We start from the raw sequence: 27969 nt of genomic DNA on the forward strand, positions 1-27969 counted from the left end.
CTCTCATGAGACCACACCTGGAATATTGTGTCCCGCTCTGGAGCCCCCAACATAAGAAGGACATGGACCTGTTGGAGCAGGTCTAGAGGAGGGCCACAAAGATGATCAGAGGGCTGGAGCACCTCTCCTACGAAAACAGGCTGAGAGAGTTGAGGTTGTTCAATCTGGAGAAGAGAAGGCTCCAGGGAGACCTTATAGCAACTTCCCAGTATCTGAAGGGGGCCTACAAGAAAGCTGGAGAGAGACTTTTCACAAGGGCATTTAGTGACAGGACGAGGGGTGATGGCTTCAAACTGGAAGAGGGTAGATCTAGAATAGATATTAGGATGAATTTTTTTCACTCTGAGGGTGGTGAGGCACTGGAAGCTGTGGAGGCCCCATCCCTGGAAGTGTTCAAGGCCAGGTTGGATTGGGCTTTGAGCAACCTGGTCTAGTGGAAGGTTTCCCTGCCCACGGTAGGGGGGTTGGAACTAGATGATCTTTAAGGTTCCTTCCAACCTAAACCATTCTATAATTCTAATTATTTTTAAATAATTTTTTGGGTGAGCACCAATATTTTTGGCAGAACAAACCAAAACACCACGTACATTTGGAAGCAGTCTGAGATGGTTACTGAGAATGATTTAAACATGATTAATTGTAAAATAAATAAAAAAAACTTAAACACAGTGAGTAACTTTTATTGACAGTAACACAACCTCTATTAAGAAAAAAACATTACCGCCAAAATATTAAAATAATTTTTACCCCAAATGACAGAAGTTTCCCCATAGGATGCAGTGAACCCAGCTCCCAGTCATTGCATGATATAGTTTGACAAAAGTAATTCTCAACTTTACACAGCCATATGCAACATCTACAATAAAACAGAACTTAGGAATCAAAGCAGAAATATATATGTTGCAGCCTTTCAGACTGGCTTGAAACAAACCGCTTTTTCGGGGGGGGGGGGGGGGGGGGAAATCAGTAAAACTTTACACGAGTAATTTCTGAAGAAGTGTAATAAGTGTCCTCTAACTACAAAGTTATTTCAAAACTTGGGGTCACTGTCAGTAAATGTCAGTATTCACTTAAGCACTAGCAGCCTGATTTTCAAAAGGAACATATCTTTGCCATCCAAATTGCCTTCCAAAGCAGCAGCATGGGGAATGAATGCTTTGACCTGATATGAAGCAGAGTTCTAATACAAGTTATTATTTACTTGTGACCTTAAACGAGTTACCTCATTTTCCATACTTTAAGTTCCTCAGTCTTAAAAAGAACTCTTTGGCATAAGGAAATCGCTACAGAACTGCAGCTCAGGCATTACCCAATTTGAAGAAAACTTGCTTTAATTTACATACATAGTAAGGTATAATAGTATTTGCTAGCATCCTGCTTTTGACCCTGTATACAAATGGCATTCAAATCATGTATTAAAATCTCTCAGCCTCCTTGCTTCTCTATGAAAAAATATCTAGATTGTGCTTTGCTCATACCTGCCCCACGAGGTACTATAAATTCCTCTTTTCCACTCTATTTCTTTTGCTGTCTAGCCATCTTAAAACATGGTATTTTAAACCATCATCCTGTCCCCGAAACCTTCTCATGACCAGCAAAAATCCCTTCTCTGGACTCCAAAATGTTTAGTCTTCTAGTGCTAACTCCTAACACCCCTGTGATTGAGGCTCCACAAGGGCACAAACCAAGTTTATACCTGTTCTCATGTTCCTAGCCATCCCTTTGTAATCTTTCACTCTTTTCCTTATTATCCGATTCTCAGTTCGTGTCTTTTTTTCATTACATTCATCTACAGCCACCCATTTATGTGTATCAGACAAGGTCAATCACCTCTTTCAAACCCCACCCTAAATTTCCCAATCTTCGGGTTGCCTGCTGCAAGTTCAGACTATTCAAATGTATCTATGTCTGCTACCCTATTAGATTCAGTATCTCTTCTTTAGACACTGGAACAGGTTGCCCAAAGAAGTTGTGGATGCCCCATCCCTAGAGGTGTTCAAAGCCAGGCTGGATGGAGCTTTGAGCAACCTGGTCCAGTGGGGGGCACCTGTGCCCAGGGCAGGGCGGTTGGAACTAGGTGATCTTTAAGGTCCCTTCCAACCTAAACCATTCTATGATTCTTAAAGACAGAAAATATATCAAAGAAAAACTAAATTTCACCTTCTGCTTTCAGCAAGCTCTTCTCAACACTAAACCTTTTCCTGATTTTCAGTCATCTCTTCTTTCACAATGGGGAACAGCCTTTTGCAAATCAACATCCATTATCAAAATCTGTGTTTTAATTAACAGGACAACATCATTTAGTATGGCCAGGAATATGCATTCATATATACATGAACATTTTTAGATACTGCTTTAATTATGCAACTTCTATTTTTAAAACTTTTCCTGAAAACACTTTATTTTAGTAAAGCACCATTCCCAAATAAGGTATTGTACAAGCAGTACTAAAATGCAGGTATTGCTGTACTATAACTCTAAAGATGTGTGGAAAATGGCCATTTTTCACTGCAGATGAACAGTGGAAGTAAAAAGTAAATACTTTTCACATGGAAATGAACAGTGCTCAACAGCTGGTAAAACTGATCTCTTAGTCTATGTTACAGTAATACAACAATATGATAATGAATTAAGGTGTGTGATTTTTGTTGCAGAAATTTATTACCTGACAGAACAGTGGTACTTTGTAAACTCAAATATTTTAGGATTACATTACTGGTCAGACTAATGAAAGTTTGCATTAGGGTAATGTACTGGTTGCTAGTGAAAATACATTTTCCAGATATCTTACTGAGCTCACTAAGAATGAATTATTTTGGTATAATAAAAAGCAAAGGATGCAAGCTTTAGTATATCCACTAAAAAGAAACACTCTTGTCAAGATCAACAATAGATTAACCCATGTTACTCACCAAGCTTCAGTTATTGTAGCTTTTCCAAAGCTACGATTTGAGATATACACACTGACTTTCAGTCTCAAGATGCAAAAAGTTAATTTACGACACCCCACAAAATATCGAGTGTTTCTAAGGCAAAGCATTCATGTTACACAGGAATTCCTCAGTCTCTATACATCACAACTAAATGATGTTGATTCAGTAAAGAAAGCCCAGGACTATCCAGGTGGTGCAGTTGCCAGTACTACAGTGTTCACATGAAGACTGCTATTATCTACTAAAAAAGTGAAACGGTGTTTATAGTACTTATTCTCTATGAGTTACTTACTCCTTGTAAATAGAAACCAGCTATTTCACATATTAAACTTCTGACAATGATGTGAGGAAAACAGATTAAAACAAATTTTAAATATCATTAAAAAGTAAACATAAATAAAGCATTATATCACATTTTAATTATCGATCTATAAAAACATAAGAGAATTGAGAAAAAAGCCTGTGTTGAAGATTTCTCTAAATGAAAAAAATAAAGCATCATACTTAGATTATTATTGTCGTTGACCCTTACAAATTAAAGTTTTTGCTTTGTGGTTTAAAAAAAACAAAAAAAAACCCAAACCAAGCCACCGTCCATTTCTATGCATCTCCCAATACCAATGAAGACAGAGAAGTTTTCAGTTCTTTGCATTTGTTCCCTAGTTAGTTACTTTTAGGTTCTCATTCACCGCCACAATATTGAGCAGTCTTAGTTGTATGCACAGCAAAAACTGGTCTTTTTCAAGAGAAGGTTAAAGAGAAGGTTGAAATTTGTGTTAGGTTTTGGTAAAACCTTACCGTTTCAAAACTGGGTGTCAGAACAAAATAGAAGTTCAAGTTTTGAGTTTATGCTATTCCACTGACCATCTATTGTAAAGATGGTCTTCTATATGACAGTATAAATACATTCTAAAAAAAGGCATGAGATCAGAACTATAATATTACCAGCTCTGATTCTATCATATAATTCAAGGATAATCTACATAGAATAGTTTTGACTATCCTGTGAGAAACAACTAACAAACGAGAAAAAATTCCTTGTAGGAGCAATTTTATTTTCTTCCCTTTTCCTATTCACATTAGAATTTTATTTTATCTAAAAGACAGCTGAACAAAACAAGGTAGTGATGTTAAGCCAGTAATGATGTGGCAGAAAACAATTTAAATATCATTCTTGATGATTGTTCTGAGAACAGCTTACTCCTGTGTGGAGAGGCGGCAGAAGGGTAAGACAGGTAATCTGAAAGTCCGTGGAGATATATCCACCAAGCTTCAGAGATATCCACCAAGGAACTACACAGAGGGCTTAAGGAGAGGGGTGTCATCTCTTGTATTTGCCTTAACCATGAAAATCAGCAGTTCTAGTTTGCCATGTTGATACAGCGTACAACTCTTTAGTTTTCTCTTCATTGTTTAAACAAGAAAAATGCTACCACTTAAAATTTTGAAAGTTTTAACAATGAAAATGTTTTTTTCAGGATAAAAATATTTTTCTTAAGAAATAACAAGCTGAATAGTTGTATGATAGGTTCTCACCAGGAAGATGCTGACGTGAAATGGAGTACAGAAAATGAGATTTATAATAATCTGATAACAAAAGGGAAGTTAGTATTCATATTATTTTCAAGTAGATGGCTTTGTAAGAATGTCATCAAAGAAAAGATTAAATCTTTCATCATATGCAGGGACTTTAAAATGTTTAACAATGATATATATTACAAAAACATGAAAAGTAAATAAACAAACCAGTTACGAATTTAAAATAGTGAAAAGCTTCTGAAAACCTGTCACAAACCCAAGGGCTGCTGTAATTAGTGTAGAACAAGTTTAACAAGGCATTGGTAGAGAAACAGGAATACTGGTGTAATTTGGTTCAGCTGATAACTACTTAACACCTGAATCACACTCAGCTGCACACAGTACCAGACGCACAAAAGTGGATACAGATACTTACCTAACAAGCCTTTAAGTTGATACTTGGATGTGTACTTGTCTATCAGGGGTCTTGACTGAAGAAGAAGATACAACCCCTTGGAAGAGACCCCTAATCGCCCTCCTCTGCATTTGGCTTCCCCTCTGCTGTCTTATTTATTGTGTTTTTAACCTCCACAGAAGCTGTAAGGCCTGTTTTCATCCTTTATTAGGTGAAGAAGTATTTGGCATTTGAGGCTTACTCAGCTAGCCAACAAGCTGACCAAAATTAATTCTACCTCCACAGAAATATGAACGTGAAAAGGTTCTACTGCTGTCTAGGGAGCAGCGAGGTACACATTTGGGGTACACATGAGGCCTTCATGCTGAAAGAAGTCTCTGAAGAGAAAAAGTAGGTGTATGAGCCAGTTGGATCCCTCGGCTATCATCACAAAAAATGTGTATCCCTCTAAGAAAAGGACAAAACCTCTGACAACATTAAGAACCAGTAGTTGTTTGGCATCTCCCAAACCACCAGGAGGGGTGAAAACTTCTCTAAAAACATACAGTTAGAATACTTCTTAAAATTAGTTTTATAAACAAATTTTGGGTTAGCATTTGTTTTGAAACTCTTCTGCACTGTCAATTCTCAGTGCACAAGGCGTCCTAACCTGATTTGCACAATTCCTTGGCTAAACAGAGAAGTTCACAAGTTCCTCACGTGGCCTATCCAATACTGAGATTTGGCTTTCCAGCTGAAGGCTGAGCAACAGTGTTTTCAAGAAGCATTTCAAAATATCTTGCAATAATATAATTTTTCCACAGGTAACTCCATGAATCTAATTCAGTAGGTCAGCACATGGACAACATCCAGCCAAAGATACACTGCACAAAAGCATATTTCAATACAGATATTTTCATCTTTGTTTCATCATCACGTTTCACCACTTACTGGAAACAGCCAATAACTCACCAAGGTATTCAACCATTGACTAAAATGCAATAGCTAAACACACTGTCATAGCTAATACAACATTGTACTTGTTCATAATCATGAAAATATTTGCATTTTCTAAAACACTTTAATTATACCTCTGAACATTACCTTTTCGTGAATTTCTTGTGTAGACTGAGCATCACAGAATGCCACTGTGGCTACATCCTTCAGAATAGGCATTTCTACTGTACAATCCCTGCCATCCAGCAATGCTACCAAAGGGCGCGGATGCATGGGCCCATTCATGATCGGAGGTCGAATGCCTATGAAGAAACAGAGAAGACTTGTTATTCAAGCCATGCAAATGTAATTAAAAAAAAATAGGTTACAGCTAGTCTGTTTGTTCTGATGGCAGAAAAAGATTTCAAGGACTGAAGCTAATAAAACAGGAACAAGTTTATAGTCAGCAATCGACCAAACACAGAAGACCCAAGAATAAAATGCCATGGAGTCTTAGGAGGCTGAACAATGGAAAATGGATAAAATCACTAAGGGAATAGCATATTTGTTTTTAAAAGGGACATCCTTACTGCACTATTAAAAAGTGTCTGTTCAGTCTTAAACAAGGCATAGGTTTTGATTGGATTCCACACCTTTGAGAGCTCTACACAGAATGAGAAATATCTTGTCCAGGCTTGTAAGAGTGTAGCTTATGGAATATCATAAGCAACTCAGTGAGGATTTGAGTATTCAATTTACATATATGATGATGATCTGCTGAGACTAAATTTTAACTGAAAAGAGCCTACAACAGCAAAATTTTGAATTTACCAAAGATCCAATGTCCAAGTGTACAGGCTAATTGCTGATCTATGTAGGTCTTTTTAGACTTAAAAAGTTTTACAAAACAATTCTGTATAGCTTAGTCAAACAAATACATCACACTTAATCCACCATTGAAAAATCTTACAAAATACGAACAAAATGCCCCTCCCTAAATCAACATCACACTTGGAACATTACGTAGAGTTACAAAGAAATACACATTAAATATCTGGGGGAAGGAAAATCAGTTGAAAGTGCAGACTTCAGTTATATCCTCTTTATGGAATCTTAAAATGAAAAGTAATTCTTATAACAAGGTATTTAAAGAGCATCATTTTAACAGTATAGATGCTATAAATATACAAAAGTACGCTAGGGAATAATACTAAACCATTACATTTACACAAAAGTAGTTGTGTGGGAGGAAAAAAAATGGAGTTCCTGAAGAGATAAGGAAAGGCAAAACCAAAAATAAAGTACATGATTTTTTTTCCTCTTCTAAAATAAGTGGTTTTAAACACTGCAAAGTGAAGCAGTCTAGCTATTTCTTGTATGCAAATTTCAACATACTTTTGTTGCAGTGTGGATTTAAAAACATTGCTTATTGCTTGATAATACAAGTTAGTCCAACATTAATGCAAAAGATTGAGGTTCCCCAGCTACCTTCTACAAGAAATCCCTGCACCTTATGTCCCAGCCTGTCTCAAAAAGCAAGCCCTGAAAGACTGTCATCTGCATCTTAAGTGGATGGAAACTTAGTAAAATCCCAGCTGTACAAGATACCTGGTGAAGAAAAACAGCTGCTGGGAAAAGAGATTCTCACAAGTCAACAGAAGCAGCACATTACTTCCCCACTGGGACCAAGCTCAGGTCTGGGGCTAAAGGAGAACAGAAAGGAGACTGTTACCCACTGTCTCATCTGTCCAGCCTGCACCCGTAAATTTCACGTCTACCCCTAACCAAGTCAGGATGACAGGCCAGCCCTACTATCACGTGGCATTTAAGTTCTTCACCTACTCAAACAGGTTTTCTACTTGAAGATGACTGAACAAGGGTCACTGGAACTTCTCCTATATGCACACAGTTTCAGCTAGCACCCTATCAGCAAAACTTCTAGAAATTGCAGCTGGCTTTAATTTAAATGTAACTGCACAACACTTTAAATTGCTTTTTCAGCAGCAAGCAGTAAAAGGATCTTTCAGACTCAAGGCAGAAGGACAACAGATCCTTCTGCATTCGGTCACTAAAGTACATTTAGTTCTTTTTCTGTTCTAGTCCCAGCAACTCCCAACAACTGATTGTGCCAATGGACTGCAACTGCAGTACTGTCGCTGTAGCAGATGGGAATTCAGATGCGAAAACTATTCACCAGCAAAGTACAACACCCATTAAAACTATTCTCTGTTGTAAATCCACCAATTCCTAACCTCTACTGCAACAGACATGCTTAGAAATAATGCACAGATTCTTTCTGTAAACTAGTATTTAATATCCAGCCACCAAGATTACATGTAAGCCTTTCTAATATCATTTTTTAGAATCGTGTGCATCTTGCTAACTTACTGTTGTTACCTGTTTGAACCAGAAATGGCCACATAACCTTCACACAGTCCTTTTTAGTAAATAAACCACACACTAATAATGTGGTACAGGACACAAACTTTACATCATAAGTGCTACATCGTTATCCAGACAATAATTACTATCCTTTAATGGGAACTTAATTATAAAACCCCAAATTAAATTTACTTAGAAACACCCTAAAATGAAGCATGTTATAGACTTGTTCATGTTTCTTTCAAAATAGTGTATGCAATAGCATTAATGAAATGCAACTATGTTTTGAAACAAATGTAAAAATGACATTGCAAGTCCAATTCATATTGAATATAACTACTGTGCTCATTTTACAACTGAAATGTTAGGGCTGCTGTCTTAGTTGTCAGTCCAGCAAAGCCAGGATTTCAACGAGAAGTCCGAATCCCAGCTAAAATGAAATAAAAAAAAAAAAAAAAATCAGAACTTTGATACTAAAGTTGTTGAAGATGAATGAGGAAAAATATGGCACAGATGATCCCCTTAGAGCTACAACTAAAGCACTCTGTCAACAGAAGAGCACATACAGTCCAAATAGGTAACAGAAGATGAGATCAAAACCCGTAACTTTTAAGAATCACTTTTCTGACTAGAGCTATCACACAAAACCATGAAACACAGTATCACAAAGCGCAATCCTTTACAATAGTGATTTCATACATAAAGGTGTGGTCTGGTTTTCCCCTCATGCCAGTATATCTTATTTCAACCAAGTTACTTGTGTCTAAAGTTGGCGCTAACGCGCTTCACAGCACAGAAACGAAAGTCAGAAAAACAACTAGAAGGATAAAACCTCTCTGCGAGAATCTCAGGCTTCGTTAGGAGTCCCCAGAACTCAATAACATCCAGTGACCTTGACCACAAAAACCCTACAAAACTTTGCCTGCCAAAATCCTTTCTGAACTTCAGCATAGACTTCCTGTTGCACAATCTTTCTGCCTAAATACCGTATCACTGAATCGCAGACAATAACTCAACACTTAAGTAAACTTACAGTAACTTAATCACAGTGGCAGTCACTAGTTAAAGTTTACATTTGGAAAGACAGTTTCACTATGAATCAGAACCCTTTGAACAAAAAACTACTTCTTCCACCGTTTAGATACGTTCTGCCTGTTTCTTATCTAGAAATGTCATACTGCACCATGTGTTTGGCTTTGCAGCAGACCCTTTGAGTGGCAGGATAAAGCAACATGTATTTAAGAGCAGTATTTTCCATGCTTGCATTAACAGTAAATCATGCGACTTGGTGCCAGAGAGAAATAACTGTAAACCAGTCTAAAGTGACATTCAACACCACAAATGTGAAACTAATTTAAAAAAAAATAATTTCACTTAGCTGGCTTATTTCAGTATATGGTATAGCATTTCACATAACACAGATAACAAAAATTATACCGTCCACCCCCACGTCCTAGAAGCTTTGTTATGGGAAAACAATCTCAGTTTATCCTAACTTGAGACTTTCAGGAACCCCTACCAACCTGACATTTTTTAATCTGAGCTTGATTTCCAGGGTCATGAATTCGATTTCTCAATGCTTTACAATCTTCAGTATTCTGAGGCAAAATAGCAGCCTGTCATTCCATCCTCATTTCCATGTCTTTAATTTTTCTTGCAGTCTCCTGTAATCTTGAACCAAAGCTTTAAAACTTCTTATCCACTGCAACCTCTGTAGCCTGGACGGCGTTCAAATTTTTACTAAAAATTAAACACAAACAATACATTAAAACAACATTAAGGGTCTGACTTGTGCTCACAGAAGCCAGGAAACTCAAAGTTAAAGCTTCTCACTGCATCTGCACCCTTCCCCCTTTCGCTGCTGGCGTTCCACCAACACCTGCTGTGCTGCCACCGGCCATTACCATCCCAGAGGAACTAGCGGACTGTTAAGACACACACGGCACCTTGCGCAGGACAGCAGGTGTAGTGTAAATAGACGTACCTGGAACAGTCGGCACCACTCAGGTGGCAAACGCTTTGCCTAGGTGAGCAGGGAGCTGAGGATAGTCTGTGACCTCCAATACCAGCCCTGCTGGAGAGCCAAGTGCTCCAGCGAGTACCAGAGATGGAGTGAGAAGCCTTAACTCTGAACTTGCTGGTTTTGTTGCGTATAAGTCAGGCCCTTAAGGTTATCGAAATGTATTTAAAAAAAAAAAACAAAAAAAAACAAAAAAATAAACCCAAACCAAAAACCAGTTTCCTCTGACAGCTCTAATCCAGCTATTGGTTGGGGTCTGTCCCCCCCCATATGGAAATAATCTGGTGGTGAAGCTCTTGTCCCAGAAACAGCTACTGTGCCAGTGACTGCTGCAATTTTTCTCAAATAATACCAGGTATAAATATGCACAGACAGAGCCATTGTCCACATGTAGCAGCTATTCACCATGTGGCTAACAGAAGAGTGCCTTTTCAGAGCTGCAATTTGGACTAGCTGCTCTCAGGAAAAAAAAAAAAAAAAAAAAAGTCTCAAAACCTTATTCTACTCTAGCTTTTACGGAAAAAATCCTGGAAATGTAAAAAGCAGCTTTCAGCTGCAGAACCCAACAGGAGGCCAGCCCCGTGCACAAGCATTTTGAGCGACTGTGGCTCTCACAAACCAGAGGATTAATGAACTTATCACCCAGCTTCATAACCAAAACTGGAGGGGACGGCTCGTGAATTATTACCTCCATACCTCTGGCAGCATGTGGACTTACAAATTATCAGACTGACCTTAGCATGACATGTGTTTTTTTAAACTTGAAAGAAAAAAAAAAAAAAAAGCAAGCTACATAAGCGGCTATTTTCCTCCCCTCTCCCAAATCCTAACTGCACCTCCTGTCGCTCCTGAAACAAAGGTGGACCTTTGTGTACCACACTCCAAGGGGGAGAGATGAAACCAGAACCATTCCACATACTCACAACCAGAGGATAAGACAGCTCTCCTTGATACACTCGATGCTGTTATAATTTATTTTAAGCCTTTCGTAAAACTACCTTTTATGTTATAAACTGACAGTAACTGAAGTGATCACATCGCACGAGTAACAGAGATCTCAAAGCAGGCTGTCACCGTTTGCTGACATTAGAAAACATACTGAAATGAACAAGGTGAGCTATTAACGATGATTAAGAATGTCATTTTCACTTTTTTCTACCACTGATTAATATAACATCATTCGGATCAGGAATGTCTCAAATAAGGCATACGTGTTAAAGGTAAAGGACATTGTCAGGTTTGTAGGCCCAAAATTTGACCTACCTTTCATTTTCTTAAATCTGTTTGCAAAGTCCATGTAATTCTTTAAATGTGTTTTTCTTTTTTCAAAACAAATGCTTCAATTCTTTTTTCTGAAAAATACATCAATGCCAAAAAGCACAACACTTATCAGTAACCCTATAACGACAAACCAATATGCACATGAAATGGAGGACAGCAGCCTGGCAAAGGAGAGTTCATTTTCACGTTTCTGGGGATTCTTACAAGTGCAAAGATTAAATAAGTAGGAAAACTCCCTTGACAATGTCCTTTTAAAAGAATGTGTCCTACAAAACTTCCTTTATGCACTGTAACACATCTAAGTGACTTAGGTTTTTCAGTAGTTTGCATTTTGTTAAAAACTAATTGTTATTTATGAAAACAAGACCCAAAAATAACAGGTTGGACATCCAGCTAATTTACAGTCTTGCACATGTAATGTGAGACTAATCCCCTGTGGCATTTACCTTTATTTTATATTCTTACCTAGGCTGTAAATTTGGTCAGTGCTGTCACTTATTTACCATAAGCCCTCAAAAAAAAATTACATGTTTTTTTAAAAATAAATGCTTATATTAATTCAAGTAAAGGACGAGTTGTCAAAACAAACAAAAAAATCCCACTGATAACATGAACACAGAAGCTGTTACGAATCAGATTTGCCAATATGCACTATTAAAATTCCTAGAAACGACATACTTTAAAAACATATTTTAAGGTTCCTGACTCATCATGCATTTTTAAATTTTGGAGTTTGTTTTGATAGTCTCATTATTTTGTGCACCATGACTTCAAGTGACTTTTAGATTCAAGGTAGAGCAAAACTCTAAAAGCAGTCAACTAAAAATAAACTTTGAAGTACAATGCAGGTACACGGACCACTTAAATGGAAGCAAGAAAAACAGAGCACTTACGCCTTCAATATTTTGAAATTCAGCATATTGAGATGCCGAATATGCAACACACAAATCTCCTGATTCCACCAGAATCAGAGCCAACACCTTTTGTCACCGCCTTCAGTATGAGCAGGATGCAGTTTCTCATGATTTGGGACGTGGGACTGGGGAGCGGGGGGGGTGCGGACAGAGGGAAGAATATGTTTAAATAAAGAACACCAACAAGGGGTATGTATAAAAAGGTGACAGCTACCCCTGGAAGCCTGAATTACTTGGCAGATTAAATTTAATTTTGTTCTTTTCTCATTTTATGTTTCTAACTACGCTTCCTAAGATATTAGGAATCCACTGCAAGTCTTATTGCAATTAATGGGAACAACCCCAAATGAATAAGGCCTGGAATTCATGATACGCATACAAGAAAAAACTAAGCATAAGCTTCATTTAAAGCAGTCTCTGTTGAAATCTACAGGGCTCAGAGGTTAACGCTCAGCACACTGAAACTTTACTCTAAGAGCATCGCTGATGAGTACTACTGCACTTTATGCTTTCTGTTTACCCAAACCCAGTAAAACCAAGTCATCTTCCTTCTTTTCTTTTTAATTTGCAAGAGACCAAGAAAAAATAAGTGGTTTCCGGCACTGTGTTGACCCAATGATGTACAGAGCAGTCACACCCACTTATATCCTCCTGCTAATTGCAAATATTGAAATACACCCAGCCGCTCTTCAGGACATTCACAGTTCATTCCCTTACACAAAAAATATAACCAACACAACTAGTATGCAATTACCATCCTGGTCCATAGACTTCCACAGTACTTAGATTTATGCACACATCACATCGTTATTTTACCACCTGTGAGAAATGAGCGTGGGTATCCAAGCAATTGCTACAACATCCAACAAAAAGGCCTCAACACAGAATATTCCGAGACAACTACGTTACTTCATTTTCCCTTTTGGTACAATCAAAACAAAATAAGCCAATGTTTTCTATTTAGAAAATCCCACATTTCCCTGCCGTTACTGGAATGTGAGAGTCACGATTCTGCATTCCTTCTCCATATTCACAAAGCAAGTAAATTTGCCACTCTCTGATATTAGTCTGATAACTGCGAGGAAACAGGTTTCTGTTGTGTTTTTAAATAGTGATTCCCTAACCGGTCTTTTTTAAGCATCTAGTAATTCTGCTGTTATTTGTCTAACATCTGTCAGTACGTACACAAAATCCTAAATGCCTGTCAGGGTACAAAAAGCGAAGGTCCCACAAGGCTCATCGTGAAAGCCTGTGATCAGAAATAAAGTTCTGTTAAGGGGAAACAAAATCATCTGGCAACATTTTCTATTACTAAAAAGGTACTTCAAACATGCACGTGAAAGCTACAAGTATCTCACATTTGTCAAAAAATTACTCAAGTTACATATTCGGAGCATGCTATAATGATACGCCTAATCTTAACTAATACTTTTCAAGACAATAAAACAATATGAATCAGACTTACTTAATGTCAAACGAACAAGCAGCAATAGCATAATTTGTTACTGTAAAACGTTTTAATTGTCTATCACCATTTAAAAAGCAAACCAAACAACAATATTCAGTAACAACTATATCAAGTACTATAAAGAGAAAGCTTAAGTATCGGCAATAAAACATACACAAAACACAACATTGCAGAAGCATTGTTTTCAAGTAACAGACACATGAAAGCAAACTCTAGAGAAAGGCAAAACATTTTAAAGGGTCGAGCTTTCCCTGGATATGCAGCATTTCACTGCCTGTCCTCAATAAATACTTAACGCTGTTTCAAGTATTTTTAGCTTTACTTATTACTTAATAAAGGAAGGAGGAGAGGAAAAAAAATAAAGAAAAAACACAAATAAATCAGCAATGGTGGAGATGCCCTAGCTGGGTACACTCCCATTAATCCCAGACTCAGAGAAATTCTGGCTAAGGATGCCAACTTTGCTACTTATCCCATGAGTTTTACAGTGACTGTGAAATGCCCCTGCCCACTGACATTGTGGTAAAAGCCAAAAACTACTGGATAGCTTACAGGAATCACTGCAGTGAAGCTCATGACAGTACCTACATACTAAGAATCAAAGAACCTGAGAATCAGAATGCTCCAGCAGTCATGTTTGCCCATAACTAACTATGGATATCCATTTCCCAGTTACTGATGGGGCAGTAGCTCTAAAATACAAAACTGAATGCACAAATCAAGTCTGCACCAAAGACATTCCCACTAGGCACCATATGCTGGGTGTATATACATCCACTGCCATCTTCTCCCAGTACAGCAACCATGGAGTAGACTGATAATAGCAACTGGGAGGGAACCCACCTTAATACACATCCAAACACTACTCTAAAATACAACTGAGCTTACATTTCAACCCATAAACTTTATAGGTTGGTGGGTGTGACTTTAAAAAAAAAAAAAAAAAGAGCCAGAAAACTCCTGCTGACAGGAACTGGAAAAACAATCTGCTTCAACAATTGTAATAGGAGCAGAACGATTAACTCCCTGAGCCATTCCAGTAACAATATAGACCATGCCAAGACTTACTAAAACACTTTCCATGGAAGAAGCGGTCCTGGAGATTCCGAGGACAATACTTCGGATACAGAACACAAGACTAGAATGGGTTGGCAAAACAGGGCTACGTTGCCACACGAAGTGAAGTACATCAGTGGCCCTCATCCTTGCTCTTTTACCCATGCATTCAATATAAAGAAGCACGCAAGCATCACTTTTTCAAATCATGTTATCAGAACTGACATCTTGGTTGTGATTTTGATAAAAAGCTGAACAACCACGTAACGTTCATTTAAAATGTAATACACTCAAGAAATAACTCTCAATTTGCCTGTAAAACATGTATTTGAACTATGAAGGAAAAAAGAAAAAAATAAATCAGTATTTTTTCTCTCTCCTTCAAAAATGTTTCTTCTACAGAAAGTTATTTTATTTCAGCAGGTTTTGGGGTTTTTTGTTTTGTTTCAAACCACTGCCTGTACTGTAAGTATGGTTTGGAAAAAAAACCACCACTTTTTAGCATTGTGAATGCAACCACTTTCAGAGCATTAATTTCCCGTTATGTTTTAAAAACATTGCCAAGGATTTATTACAGAATATAATTTCTGAATGTAGCCTCTCCTAATGGCTACTCTCTGTGCTTTTCTCATATTTTAGATGTTGTACAGGATGCTGTCTCAGAGAAAGAAACCAAATAACCTGAGCGAAGTCAACATCAAAGGCTTCCTTTATTCTGATCCCAAACACTGAAAGCAATTTCTCCAACAGCACACCTGTACTTTGACCAAGAACGTTAAACTATTACCTGGGGCACTCCTTATTTTCCTTATCAAAATCTGGAGATAAGCAAGTGTGGAGCCTTGGATAATCAAATTAGTTTCACAAGGTTTAATTTTTTTAATGTCAGCAGAACACACTTGAATGACACTAAAAATAACAGTACAGAAGTATTTTACATCTTGAACACTGACCTCTACATTTTCTTTGTAGCTTCTTAACTTTTTCTTTTTAGTTTGGGAAAGCATCTAATGTGATTCACCATCCTCTCAGCTGAACATTACAGTGCCATATGTGTCAGCAATCCTTATAGTGAAGAAAAAAAAATACTATGACTCTTGTTTAGGGATGAGAAGGGAGGAGAGCTAGAAACTTCTTCTAAGCTATACAGCTAAAACACCAAAACAAATCCAAATATATATATAGACCAGACTTTTAAGACCAGTGTATCTAAAAAGGGACAATTCAACATAGTATTAAGGTTTCTGGTAAACGAGGGTAATAAATTTCCTCTTGAGTTACACTCTACTATGTTCTTCTGAAAACCAAAGCATCTCTGACAAATACTGCACCAGTGCAAAGGGCCTCTTAAAGCTCTTTTTTCCTCTCTCCCTTTTCAGTTCCTCCCACAGCCACTGACCTCTGCTGTTCTTTGTCAATACTAAGAAAACGGTAGATGAAGATTACAAACTAGAGAACAGTTTTGTTGTAAAAATGAGAAAGTCTGGAGCATAATAAAATCAAAGTCCTGCACATCTCATCCAGGGTCCTCTGCAGCCAAACCAAGCTTGAATAAATAGGATTTTCTGAAAAGATGTTCATTTTGAAGGTAAGCAAACAGGATGCATAAAAATGACAAACTCACTGAGAATGGGCCAGTAACAACAGTCAAAGTGCCAAATAAAACAGGCAGTTTAAGGCAAAAGCTGCGTTTATATTATCATGTTACATTTAATCATAATATAATAAAAGCATATGATGTAAGAAAGCTGTTCTACTGAGCTTTTCTTCAAGTAGAGTTTTGAGTTTCGATTACAAAGGCTCTGGTCCCAATATTACAGTTAAAGCTGTACTGAAAAACACAGCTAAAAATCAGGAGTTATTCCCATGACTTGATGAGAGAAGCAAAATTTTTCTTCCCACACATACCACATACTAAAGAGGTTTAGAGAAGGATTTTGAACGCTTTAAGTTGTTTCCACTGAACTGGTAAAAAGTCAGAAGTGTTTAAAAATGACCCATATTTACATTGTTTCACTATGCGTTATAATGTTTCTTTTAGTCTCTGTAGTTTAGGCATTTTCAACTTGAAAAGGGTCCATTCACATCCATAAAAATGCTTTGTCTGCAGATAAAGTCTTCAAATTATAAATTTTTCAGGGAACAAATCATGTTCTGTCTCTATAAACCACATAAAACATTCATCGGTGCTAAAAACATCAGTTGCAAGAAAGTAGTAGAAAAGGAATTATTGACTCCGTTATTAAGAGTTACAAAATCTTATTAAGGCAAAAGGGTACCCTTCATTCGTCACACAGGCAAGATTTCTTAACGGGTTATCTCTCCAACTGTATATTCTCAGTTTGATCGAGCACCGTGTTTTGGAAAATGAATTCACTATTACATTTCCCAGTAAATGAAGTTAAGATGCCAGTTTGTAGTTTTATTCTAGCCTCTTCCATGTATGCTGTATCTTAAAAAAATAAACTTGTTAGAGCTCCCGTGTCCCCCAATCCGCAGGCAGAGACATTTACAAAATCTGCCCACGGCACATATGTGCGTCACACAAATGTCATCTCCCCCTCTCGCAGTGACAGCCTCAGACTTCTGCAGCATTACAGTTTGTGAAAAACGGACAGTTACAAAAAAATGGACCCCAGCAACATCCTTTCAAAACAACATATAGATTGACAACAGACTGAGAAGCAATTTGAATGGAAACCAGACGAATGTATTACATGCAATAAAGAATTTCCAAAATAAGGATCCTTACTCTATGGCTTTTCTACATTTTCTGAAACTAGAAACAGGAGGGATGTCAGTAGCAGGATAAACAGCCGTGTGCTGAAAGGCTTGCAGGAGCATTATATTTCTAAAAGCAGACAGTCACAGGAAACGCTCAACTGACTTGGAATTTTATCATCCAAAGATAATCAAAGGATCTCCAACTTCACGCAAGCAAGCTCAAAGCATATCTTCAAACTCATTCTGTTGTTCAGAAAATGGACACCACATACAGAAAGATACTGGAAAGCAAGTCTAACTGCTTCCTGCTGGCTGCAATTTCTGAAAAAAATGGGAGGGAATGACAGCTCAGGGCTTGCCCAGTGCAACACAACAGCTATCAGGTAACTCCCAGACACCAAGAAAGCATCATGACTGTTTTCCAGAATGCCATGGGACAACACAAAGCTAATCCTTGCTCTTGAGATTGAGAAACAACAACAGAGCAACAGGTCTTCATAACACATTATTTTCCCTATTTTCTGGATGTAAAGCAAACCAAATTAGTGCAGGCATATCACAGCAAAAGTAGAAAACACCAGAAGTTATTACTACTGCTCCCTAACTTTGGTTACTACCACTCTCTTCTTGTTTACCAGGTACTTTCATAGCACAACAATTTCAGAGGAAATTGTAGCTCTTCTATTTTCTTCAGATCAATCTTTTCATTCTTTCTGCCCCTCCTGGGTTAGGACTGTCACCCCCGTTACGAAAGGAAGGAAAGAAACGAGTGCCGAGAATAGCAGACGAAATCTGCAGAACGACTCTCTGTAGTGAAAATTCTAAATCCACAAGTAGACCAGACGAGGGTCATTTATTAGGTCTGCACGGTAAACCACATAAAATGAGGTACATAGCAATAGTGAATAAGCTGCTGCTGGTCAAAGACCTAAACACTTTAAGAGGCAATTCCACCTGTGTGTTCTCATTATTTTTAGAAAAATAATTATCATTATTTCTTATAAATACATTGTTAAATAAGTCCCTTGAGGCCTCTTCTGCGCTGCTACTCAAAGTTAAGAATACCGATAGCATCCAGGCTTCCCACCAGTATATTCATCAGAAATCTGCTTTCCAAGTTTTGAATCCTGGCGACTATAAATTACCTTGCAGCAAGTTGCAACATATCAACTTCCTCACAAAATATCGTTAAGACACTTTTTAATGAACTATTACCTTGCAGACAACTAAATTTGTCGTTTTCTAACTTCACACAATGCCTACCACAATCTCACCACAGCCAAATGTCTTGCAAAACATACAGAGTTACTGAAAACTGCACAGCTAATAAAAGTTTGTCATTTTTTTTTCCTTTAAGGATATAAACTTCTTCTGGTGGCACTTTGACACCTGTCTGTTTTGATAAATTTCTTTTCATCCTTGTTCTATAGGTACTTTCCAGAACGGTTAGATAAAATACTCAACATGAGCACGACGAGATATTCCTTAAAGCACATGAAAAACTTTTGACACAAAAGTTTAATTACATTTATACAAAGTAGTTAAAGGACAACACGATTAGTAGCTTAATTCTCTGGGAGGTCTGCCAAGCACCCAGAGCAGAATATGGGGGAGCTTCCCAAAAGAAGGGAAGCCTTTGATTTCAATGAGTATTGTTCCCAATGTGTGGATAAAAGAATTCGAGAACACCACTCTCTTCCAACACTGTGGGAGAGCAGGGATCGTGCAACAGCAAGTACTCTTAACTTACTTGCTTTGTCCTGAATTTTGGGGCCACCTTATCACAAAACAAAACACCACAACTGGCAAGTGCTGCATGAGTGAGAACTAATGAGTTGTTGAATGCTGCAGGACACCAACCACAGAAAACAATCTGGTTAAAGAAAGAAACTATACTAATTACTGAAAATTTCGTTCCAGAGAGAACATGAAAAAAGAGATCAATCTCAGCCAGAGAAGTTACAATTCAGTATAGGGTTTAAGTCAATAAATAGTGGGTTTTTTCCCCCAGCGTGATTCTCACTGCTGCCCGTCCTGGACCAGGAGTGTCATTAGGCACTTCAGGGAAGGATGGGGGGAAAAAAACAAAACAAAACAAACAAAACAGTTTACAAAAGCCACAGAAGTACATCTTGTCTCCAGTTACTCTGACACATACACCGAGATGATAAGAGGGTGGGACCCATTTATTTTTCACTCTTCTCTGTTAACAGACCCATTTGTTTATGAGAAAATGAAGGGGAAGGGAGAGGAGAGAAATGGTTTTATTCTTTGCATATGATGAGATACTGTCACACAGGAAGTGGCACGGCCTAACTTCTTTTCACAGCTGCGTCATGGTTAGTAAAAATCTGATCTGTAAACTGCTGAAAGCAAGACAAAAAGCCCTCGTCTTCTGTACTAAACTCTCTTTCTCTACCTCTGAGAAAACCACTTGCAATTAACTACAAGGCTCTGAACAGTTTTGGTATGAAGCAAACTGTTTCCTTTTCTACTGAAGTTATTTAAGGAAAATATTAAATGTGAAAACATGGGGTTTACACCTATAGGGTTTTGGGCTTTTTTCTGATTTTTTTTTTTTTTAATTATCAAGAGGGAACGAACCATATGGCTGTTGAGTAATACCATGAAATTCATAAAATAGGACTAGTGGCATGAACAATGTCTTCCTAATCTACAGATCCGTAGTTCTTTTACTGACGTTTGTCAAATCCTCCATAGACCTATGCTTTTTAAATTGAACTGCGTGTATTTAACTTAGGGAATAAAGAAAAAGCAATGCAGCAATAAACCCAAATAGGCCAGATGAAATGATTGTTTATTATATATGTATAACGGAGTTATGAGCAGTATCAACTGAATTTGTTTGTTTTTCATGCTCCCTATGAAATGGTGATTGAAACAAAGTGTTTGAAGTCTGGAACAGGATGAAGAAGTATGAGCCAAAGTAAATTAATTTAAATCTTATTTTTATTCTGCATAACCAATCTGTATAAAGCTCTTCAGACAACGGTCTGTAGCTATTATGAATTAGAATGAGATTAAAACTCATCCTAAAGGACTTGAAAGAACTACACTGAAAGCAGACAGCTTGCACCTGCTTATAGCAGGTCTTAAATTAGATATTTAGTTTTCCATACTTAAAATGGTAGGTATTCAGATACAGTTTCAAATTTCTATAAATGTGAACAAACACCAATAGCTTAACTGTTCTTCACAATGAAGATGTGCGATAGTGTTACTTGTTTATCTCCAAGCAGCAGTCGCTACAGCATAGCATTACATCACCATGAATACTGCTGCAGTAATTATAAAAAAAGTCTACAAGTTCACTTTTGCCAGTATTGAGGTATTTCAGGAACTGCAAACGCCACTAACCAAAGTTACAAAATATCAATGAAAGTATTCCCCCACTTTCATGGAAACACAGAATGGTTTGGGTTAGAAGGGACCTTCAAGATCACCAAGTTCCAACTCCCCTGCCATGGGCAGGGACACCTCCCACTAGACCAGGTTGCTCGAAGCCCCATCCAACCTGGCCTTGAACACTTCAAAGATGGGGCATCCACACAAGTTCTCTGTTGCAGCAACCTGTTCCAGTGTCTCACCACCCTCAGGGTAAAGAATTTCTTCTTAATGCCTAATCTACAAGTACTCTCTTTCAGTTTAACACTGTTAACCCCTCGTCCTGTCACTACACTCCCTCTCCATCTTTCCTGTAGGCCCCTTTTAGGTACTGGAAAGTTGCTAAGTGGTCTCCCTGGAGCCTTCTCTTCTCCAGGCTGAAAAACCCTGCCTCTCTCAGCCTGTCTTCATAGGAGAGCTTCTCTCATCAGTACTGATCAAAGCAAACCTCTAACCTTTTTCAAGTGAAATACAGCAAACCCCTACAAGAAAACAGGGCACTCTTCAAATTTAAAAAAAAAAAAAAAAAGGTTACATAAATTAAATACATTAATAAAAGAAACTGAGTGGTGCAACTTCGCATTGTTGAAAAGTGTTACATACTTTCTGGGCTTAAACTAAGATTTGGTGCTAGTCTTTGTTTCACTGATTCTGTCGAGTTATATGTATAAAAATCATTTTTATACAAAGTACTGTCTTCTTAATATAGTGTACATGATGCAGCAGAGGGTTTTTTCCTCTTTAAAAAAGAAGAGTAAATTTTTCTCTCTAAGACAGAAGGAACGATAATTTACATTGCATCGGAAAGCATGCAAGCATTAATGATGGGGAATGATGAAGAACATAAATGGTTTCCATTTTCACATTCAAAAACAAGTACCTGCAAATTAATGCTAAAAGCAATTGGCCTATAAAGGAGTGATGTTTCCATGCCAACTGATCACAGAAATACATATAATTCAACAAAAACCGAATAAACTACAACACAGGAAAATAAAAAGAAAGCAGAAGTGCTGGAAACCAAGATCCTGACCATACCCAACTATTTTACAAGAATAGCAAAGAACACAACAAAGGATGCAATTTAAGACATGAATGGTACACAGCTAATGGCACTTCATCATTACAATACTTCTAAAAGCTGTCATTCTCTAGTCAACAAGAAAAACAGGATACAGAACACCTCTATTAAGGAGGAGGGAACACTTATACAATAGTACCAATTCTTATGGAGCTTTCACAGTTGGTAGACGCGAAAGCACAAGTTACTATTCAGTGCACATCTTTCATTAGGATTTTATTTTTTGTCTTTATCTATGAAGGTCTTGCTTTGTTCCTTACTCACACTGAGTTGCACTGGGGTTCTGCAATCAGCCAGCAGCGCTGCTTGCAGAGTAAGGTAGTCCGCTATTTGACTGTTAGTTGGAAAATCAAGCGCATTGGGAGTGAGCAGATACGTATCTGCACACAAGCAGCTCACATAACGATGCGCACACACATATCTGATGTAATTAAAATTTTGTATGTGTATGAGTGACTTCAACTTCACTATTGATAAAAAGATGCTGCCACTTTCTGTACTACAGCAAAAAAACTAAGTTAGAAGTTCACACATAAAATCATGGCATATATGGTCCACGCATGTATGCATTCTTATCTGGAAAAAAGACTTACTTTAAGCAAGGAAGCTTAGAAATATTGAGTAGAAAAGAATGCTGCAGATCTAAATGTAGACGGTTCCAAGATACTGACATTTACATGCAATAAAACCAGCAGTTCAAGTATTTGTTCTTTAAAACCTAGAGAAATAAATAACCTCCAACTAAAAGGTCCATAAAACCAGTGTTCTAAATGAATACAAACTGAAGATAGGACAATAAATTTATGTTTCTTAATAAGTCTTTATTTTATCAAGTAAGCAACAGTGCTTTTCTTCCTATTTAGTTTTGAAAATGTAGTAAAAGTCATTAGAGATTTAAAATGGATGAACAATTATGCTCCCAAAACCGGAAACTGGAAATCCCACCATTAATACATTTTAGTGCGTTTGAATTTTACTGTTCTGCTGCATTCTGCATGAATAGAACAGCAAATTACAAATGCTCATACCCATCCTACAGACTTTGTATTTATGGGAACATACAGATTACATGACAATGGGCCTACACACTGCATGGAAAAGTGCAAAGTCTACATAAAATGATTTTTAGGCTCGTCTACTACCTTTAGTCTCTGTAGGGACCTCAGCAACATCAGTGGATGAAAGGGAATAATTACATGGCCACGTCCCAGCTTATCCAGATAGCACGAAAGATTAAGGGTTTCACCAGATTTTCTTCCTCTGTCAATTCAGAATTCACTAAGAATTGACTTTTTAGATGTGACAGTTGCTTATTGCCCTTTTAAACAAGCATTGATAACAGAAAACATGCATTTTCTAGGAAAATCTTTGCCATCTAAAGGCAAAAAAGAAAAAAAATCCTTGTAGAAGAGACCTAAGTTGAAAAGCTCTTAAGTCACTGTAAACACTCAGCATCTCTGAAATGCTTTGTGTTTCCGACTACCTTTTCCCAACCTTTACCTAAGGCTGGCCACAGCTAACTGACCCAGCATTACTATAGCTTTTGTAGAAGCTGAAAAATGGTAATTCATCTGGGTGGAGAGGCCGTGATTCCTACAGAGTTCTTCATGTATAAAAAATATTACTTTGAGGCAGTACACACTAAATTCCTGTTTGGGTTCCTGAAAAAAGAAAAAAAAAATCTACACATCAACTTAAAACACACTGAATATTCCTAATTGATAAAACTCTACATGCCAAGTTATGCACTTTGCAATAGCCTTTGCAGTACATAAACTGTTCAGCAACTCTGAAAGCATGAAGATACAAATTCTAACAGGAAAAAAATGTATTTTGACAAATTCCTATCAATCCTTAATATTATAAAAAATAACCCTACTCAAAACAGCAGCAGCAGCAACAGAAAGCTGTCACTCAGCCCCAGAGCAGACAGTACCTGCACACCCAGCTCCACGCTTCCCCGACAATTTATTCCTGCTATGTTTTGGAAAGACCAAGGGTGGCAAAACTGAGTAAGATGAAAGGTCAGTTCAGCTTCTCAGACCTTCACCTCTTTTCATCTATTGTCAAAAAGACTCTACTGTTCTACAAACACCTTTCCACTTTTCAGAAGCTTCTGAAAGTTAGTTTTGTAGGAGCTACATCATTTCACTACCATGTATGAAACCAACCGTAGAGCATATTGATTTTTCATACGGCAGTGCCTCAGGCAAGATCCTAAATGGTAACAGAGCAGAAGACTCCATGTTATTTAAATATAAATAGGAGAACAATAATGAACTAAAAAAAAAAAAATAATAAATCATTGTCAACAGAGCAACAACTGCGAGGGCAAACAGCAACAATTTCATGTTCAACAACACTTCTCCCATAGCCTTGGCCAGCACAGTTTGTTTATATAAATGAAAGAAAGAATGCTGCCCTGAACTCGCCCATTATCCCGCAGAAAAGGTATTGTGGGAATGTTAACTTTCACCTGGCTGACTTCCAGATGCAGGCAGGAAAAAACGCCCTTTTAAAATTTTAGCCAGCTGAAGAACACTCCACATTTTTCACATTTTCCAATTATTCAAAGTTATGTATAAACTCACATGGGCCTTGAACTCAATCCATATAAAACGGACGCAATAAGATGATCGACTACTCTGCAAAAGAATGAATCAAGGGGTCTCGCATCCAAACCAAACAGCCAGTATCATATTTCACAAACCACCACAGCTTTTGAGAAAGCTGGAGCATTTCTAGAATAGCAGAAATGTCTGCAGTGTCCGTAAGAGCACTTACTGGACAACGTGAGCAGGAACTAAAAAAAGCGCCGTCCCGATTTCGGCAAGGCAGCCTGATGCCGTGATGCAGACCTGGTGCCATGCGACGAAGATGTTGTTGGCAGCCTGCGTTCCGTCATACAATTAGCAAGAGAGAAATGTACCTCACTATGCACCTAATATCTGAACGGGCCCCACAACGGAAACTGCAACACTGAAGAGAGCCAGGCACAGCCAGTGTGTGGACTGGAGAAGACCCCAAAACAAAACGAGCAAAAAAAATCCCCTTTCTGTTTCAAACAGAAGGCATTTTTCTTGCTCTTTTCCATCTGGCACTTCAAGAAGCTGTCTTTACTTAACAGTCGTCTTGAAGTTTTTAATAGTCGTACAATGTGCAAACTCAAACTGAAAGAAATTATCCCTTCCTTCTTCTCTGCTGAAGTTCAACTGTTAAGTAAAAATAGCTCGCAATCACATCTCCACTCCAAGCCTTCGTATCTCAGCAGGAGCAAGAGTACTCAGTGCCAGCCTAACATCCCCGTATTTCGGCGCACAGCACACAGAGCTGCAGCCTCACCACTTACCCGTATTTTGCTGGTTTGTGTGCATGCACGTCCTGTCAAGCTAATTGGTGAAATACAACTTCCCGATTCAAATATACAGGAGGGGTTTTTTTGCTGTTTGAAGAGGAAAAGCTTTAATGGTGGAAAGTACATTTTTAATTTAAAAAAAGTAAGCCTTTCAATCACCACAGAATGGTTTGTACAGAGTTGCGTTCAGTCAAGCCACAAGTTGGCTTTTTATTAAGTGCATTTACCTTAATTCAGTTCACAGCTGAAAGCGCACTGCCTCCCGAACCATTTCCCTGTGATAAAACAAGACATCAACAAGAACTACCAAGCACCTACTCAGAGCAGCATTAACAACAGATTCCTGCTCTAATTTGGTGCCATTTCCAACAAGTCCCCGAGTGCTTTCCCAGGTAACCTCACCATCACTACCTGCGCTGAAGGCATGGTGGAACTGAGCACAGGAAAACAAAGTGAGTTATCCCAGATCACTCCTGAGGCTACTTGCAAGTGTGAGAGCACCAAGATCATCTGGGCCATTCCACTTAGGACATTTGCAAGCACTGCTGTGTCTGCTCCCCTGTCTCTCTTCCAATTCTCCTATGAATAATTAAACCAAATTTGCTCTGAAAGTCAGCTACCCTGCACTTCACTTTACTTCAGTACTTACCTAAGATTTTTAGTAATGAGAAACTTCTTGTATAACCACAAACCATAACCAAACAAAAAAGGGGGGGAATAACTTCAAGGAGGTGATTGATTTCCTAACACAGGTGCTTCAGCAAAGTTCCTTTCATAGAGAGGTACAAATCCCACACAAAGAAGTTGTATTTACGCTCAAGTATGCTTGTAAACTAGAACACAAATGTCCAATACGAAGTCCTTGCAAAGTACTACACTTTCATTTGGTTTTGCTGATTCCTAAATATCTTAATGCAAATGTGAAATAAGCCTAGTTTACACTGAAACAAGAGTTCAAACAGGCTTGCACTAGCTTAACTAACTTGATTTAAAATTGTACTTAATTAAATGTGAGCAGTTTCCCAGGTATCATATGGCTTATTCATGGACTGCTTCTTTCACTATGCACTTTTGTGATCAAAGAAATCTTAGATACAACAGATGAGGTTATTTACTATTTATAAAAATAATCACTGTTTGATGTTCTTTTTGGAATTAGTCTTCTAAAATGAAAACTAATTTTTACTAATTCTCTTTGAAAATCTGAGACAGAGCTAGATTATTTTTGAGATCCTTTTTTTCCTGCACACAAAAAATCCCCTCCTGCCAATAAATCTTTAGGGCATCTCAATAGCTGCTAGAATTGTGTAAACCACGCTTTGAAAAATTCATTATTTCTATAAGTATCCCCAGGACAGTCAAAAAACCCAAACTTTCTTTTCAATTTCTTGGGGTTTTTTTCCCTTTGATTCTAAGAAAATATTTTCTATTTATGTGTTTTAACAGATTTTTTTAAACGTATTTTTTTAAAACAAAGCCACAAAGCTCAGAAAAAAAAACAACACTAACACAATTTAACAGGCTTAAAAACAAGTCCAGAGGGAAGATTCTAGCAAAGTTATGAAAACAAATGCAAAATTGCAATATTCACAGTACTTCAGATTCTAAATTACCAACTCAATGCAATATACCGGTTTGCACTTTCTTTATTCACAGAACTAAGAAAATAAGAATCATGATTTTGGAGAGTCCTCATAATCCTAGTTCTTTCAACCGAGTGACAGAACTTGTTCCTCAACTGCAGGTACTGAGCCAAACCAATCTTTGGACAAAATTTTAACAAAAGGGTTATCCTGTAATAACTTGGGCTTAGTATGTAGAATGCAACCAGGATCCTATGGATTTGTAAGCCCACTCCAGTTCCCGTCAATATCAACTGGAAGCTGAGTAACTCAACATCCTGCAGGATCAAAAACCGCTAGGAAAGGAAAAGTTGTGCCTGCAGCTTACTGTTCTCCAAATTCCTACTTAAAATCCTTTTTCATTGCTTGCTCTAAGGAGATAGTTCTCACTGCTGAATACATAATGCTAGATTTAAATTTTAGATGGCTGCAGGGTGGTCATGAGATAAATACCAAGCGTATTTGTATGCCTCTGTATTTACAGTAAGAAGGAAAGTCATCTGGACTCAAGGATTCAAAACATGAAACCTATTGAACAAAGACATGGTAAGAGAAAGCCTTGAACAGAGGACTGCCAAATACAAACAACATACACAACCAAACCCGAAAGGCAACGTATTGTGAAACCCTTTCAAAACCATACAATACTATGGGAATTAAGTAAACTTAAAACTCCCCTGCAATACTCTCGTCATAGCTAATTTGTGATTTCCTGTACACTCAGTACTAACAGTACAATGGAGCCTCTATTGTGAGCCTCCTCCCACAAGCTTTTAAAAAATGCAAGACATTCTTTTTATCTAGACTGGCATGGCTAAAATACATCCAGCTCTACACAGATAAAAGGTTATTTTCTTAGATGTTGCTTTTGCTTGTAAAA

At 37.7% G+C, this 27969-nt stretch overlaps 1 protein-coding gene across 4 annotated transcripts in view; it reads right to left on the bottom strand.

Moving 5' to 3' along the window:
* Positions 1-27969, bottom strand: part of CTBP1 (C-terminal binding protein 1) — a 71778-nt gene that overhangs the window by 35773 nt on the left and 8036 nt on the right. For 2 of the 4 annotated variants that reach the window (XM_082482109.1, XM_082482108.1), the window contains exon 2: positions 5950-6104. In XM_082482109.1, the coding sequence (XP_082338235.1) occupies positions 5950-6104 (155 nt within the window). Of the gene's footprint in view, positions 1-5949; positions 6105-9686; positions 9904-11446; positions 11536-27969 lie in introns of all 4 variants that reach the window. The other 2 variants (XM_082482110.1, XM_082482111.1) reach the window with 2 other exon arrangements.

This window comes from Vanellus vanellus (assembly GCF_965231255.1).
Source record: "Vanellus vanellus genome assembly, chromosome: 4".
NCBI lineage: Eukaryota > Metazoa > Chordata > Aves > Charadriiformes > Charadriidae > Vanellus > Vanellus vanellus.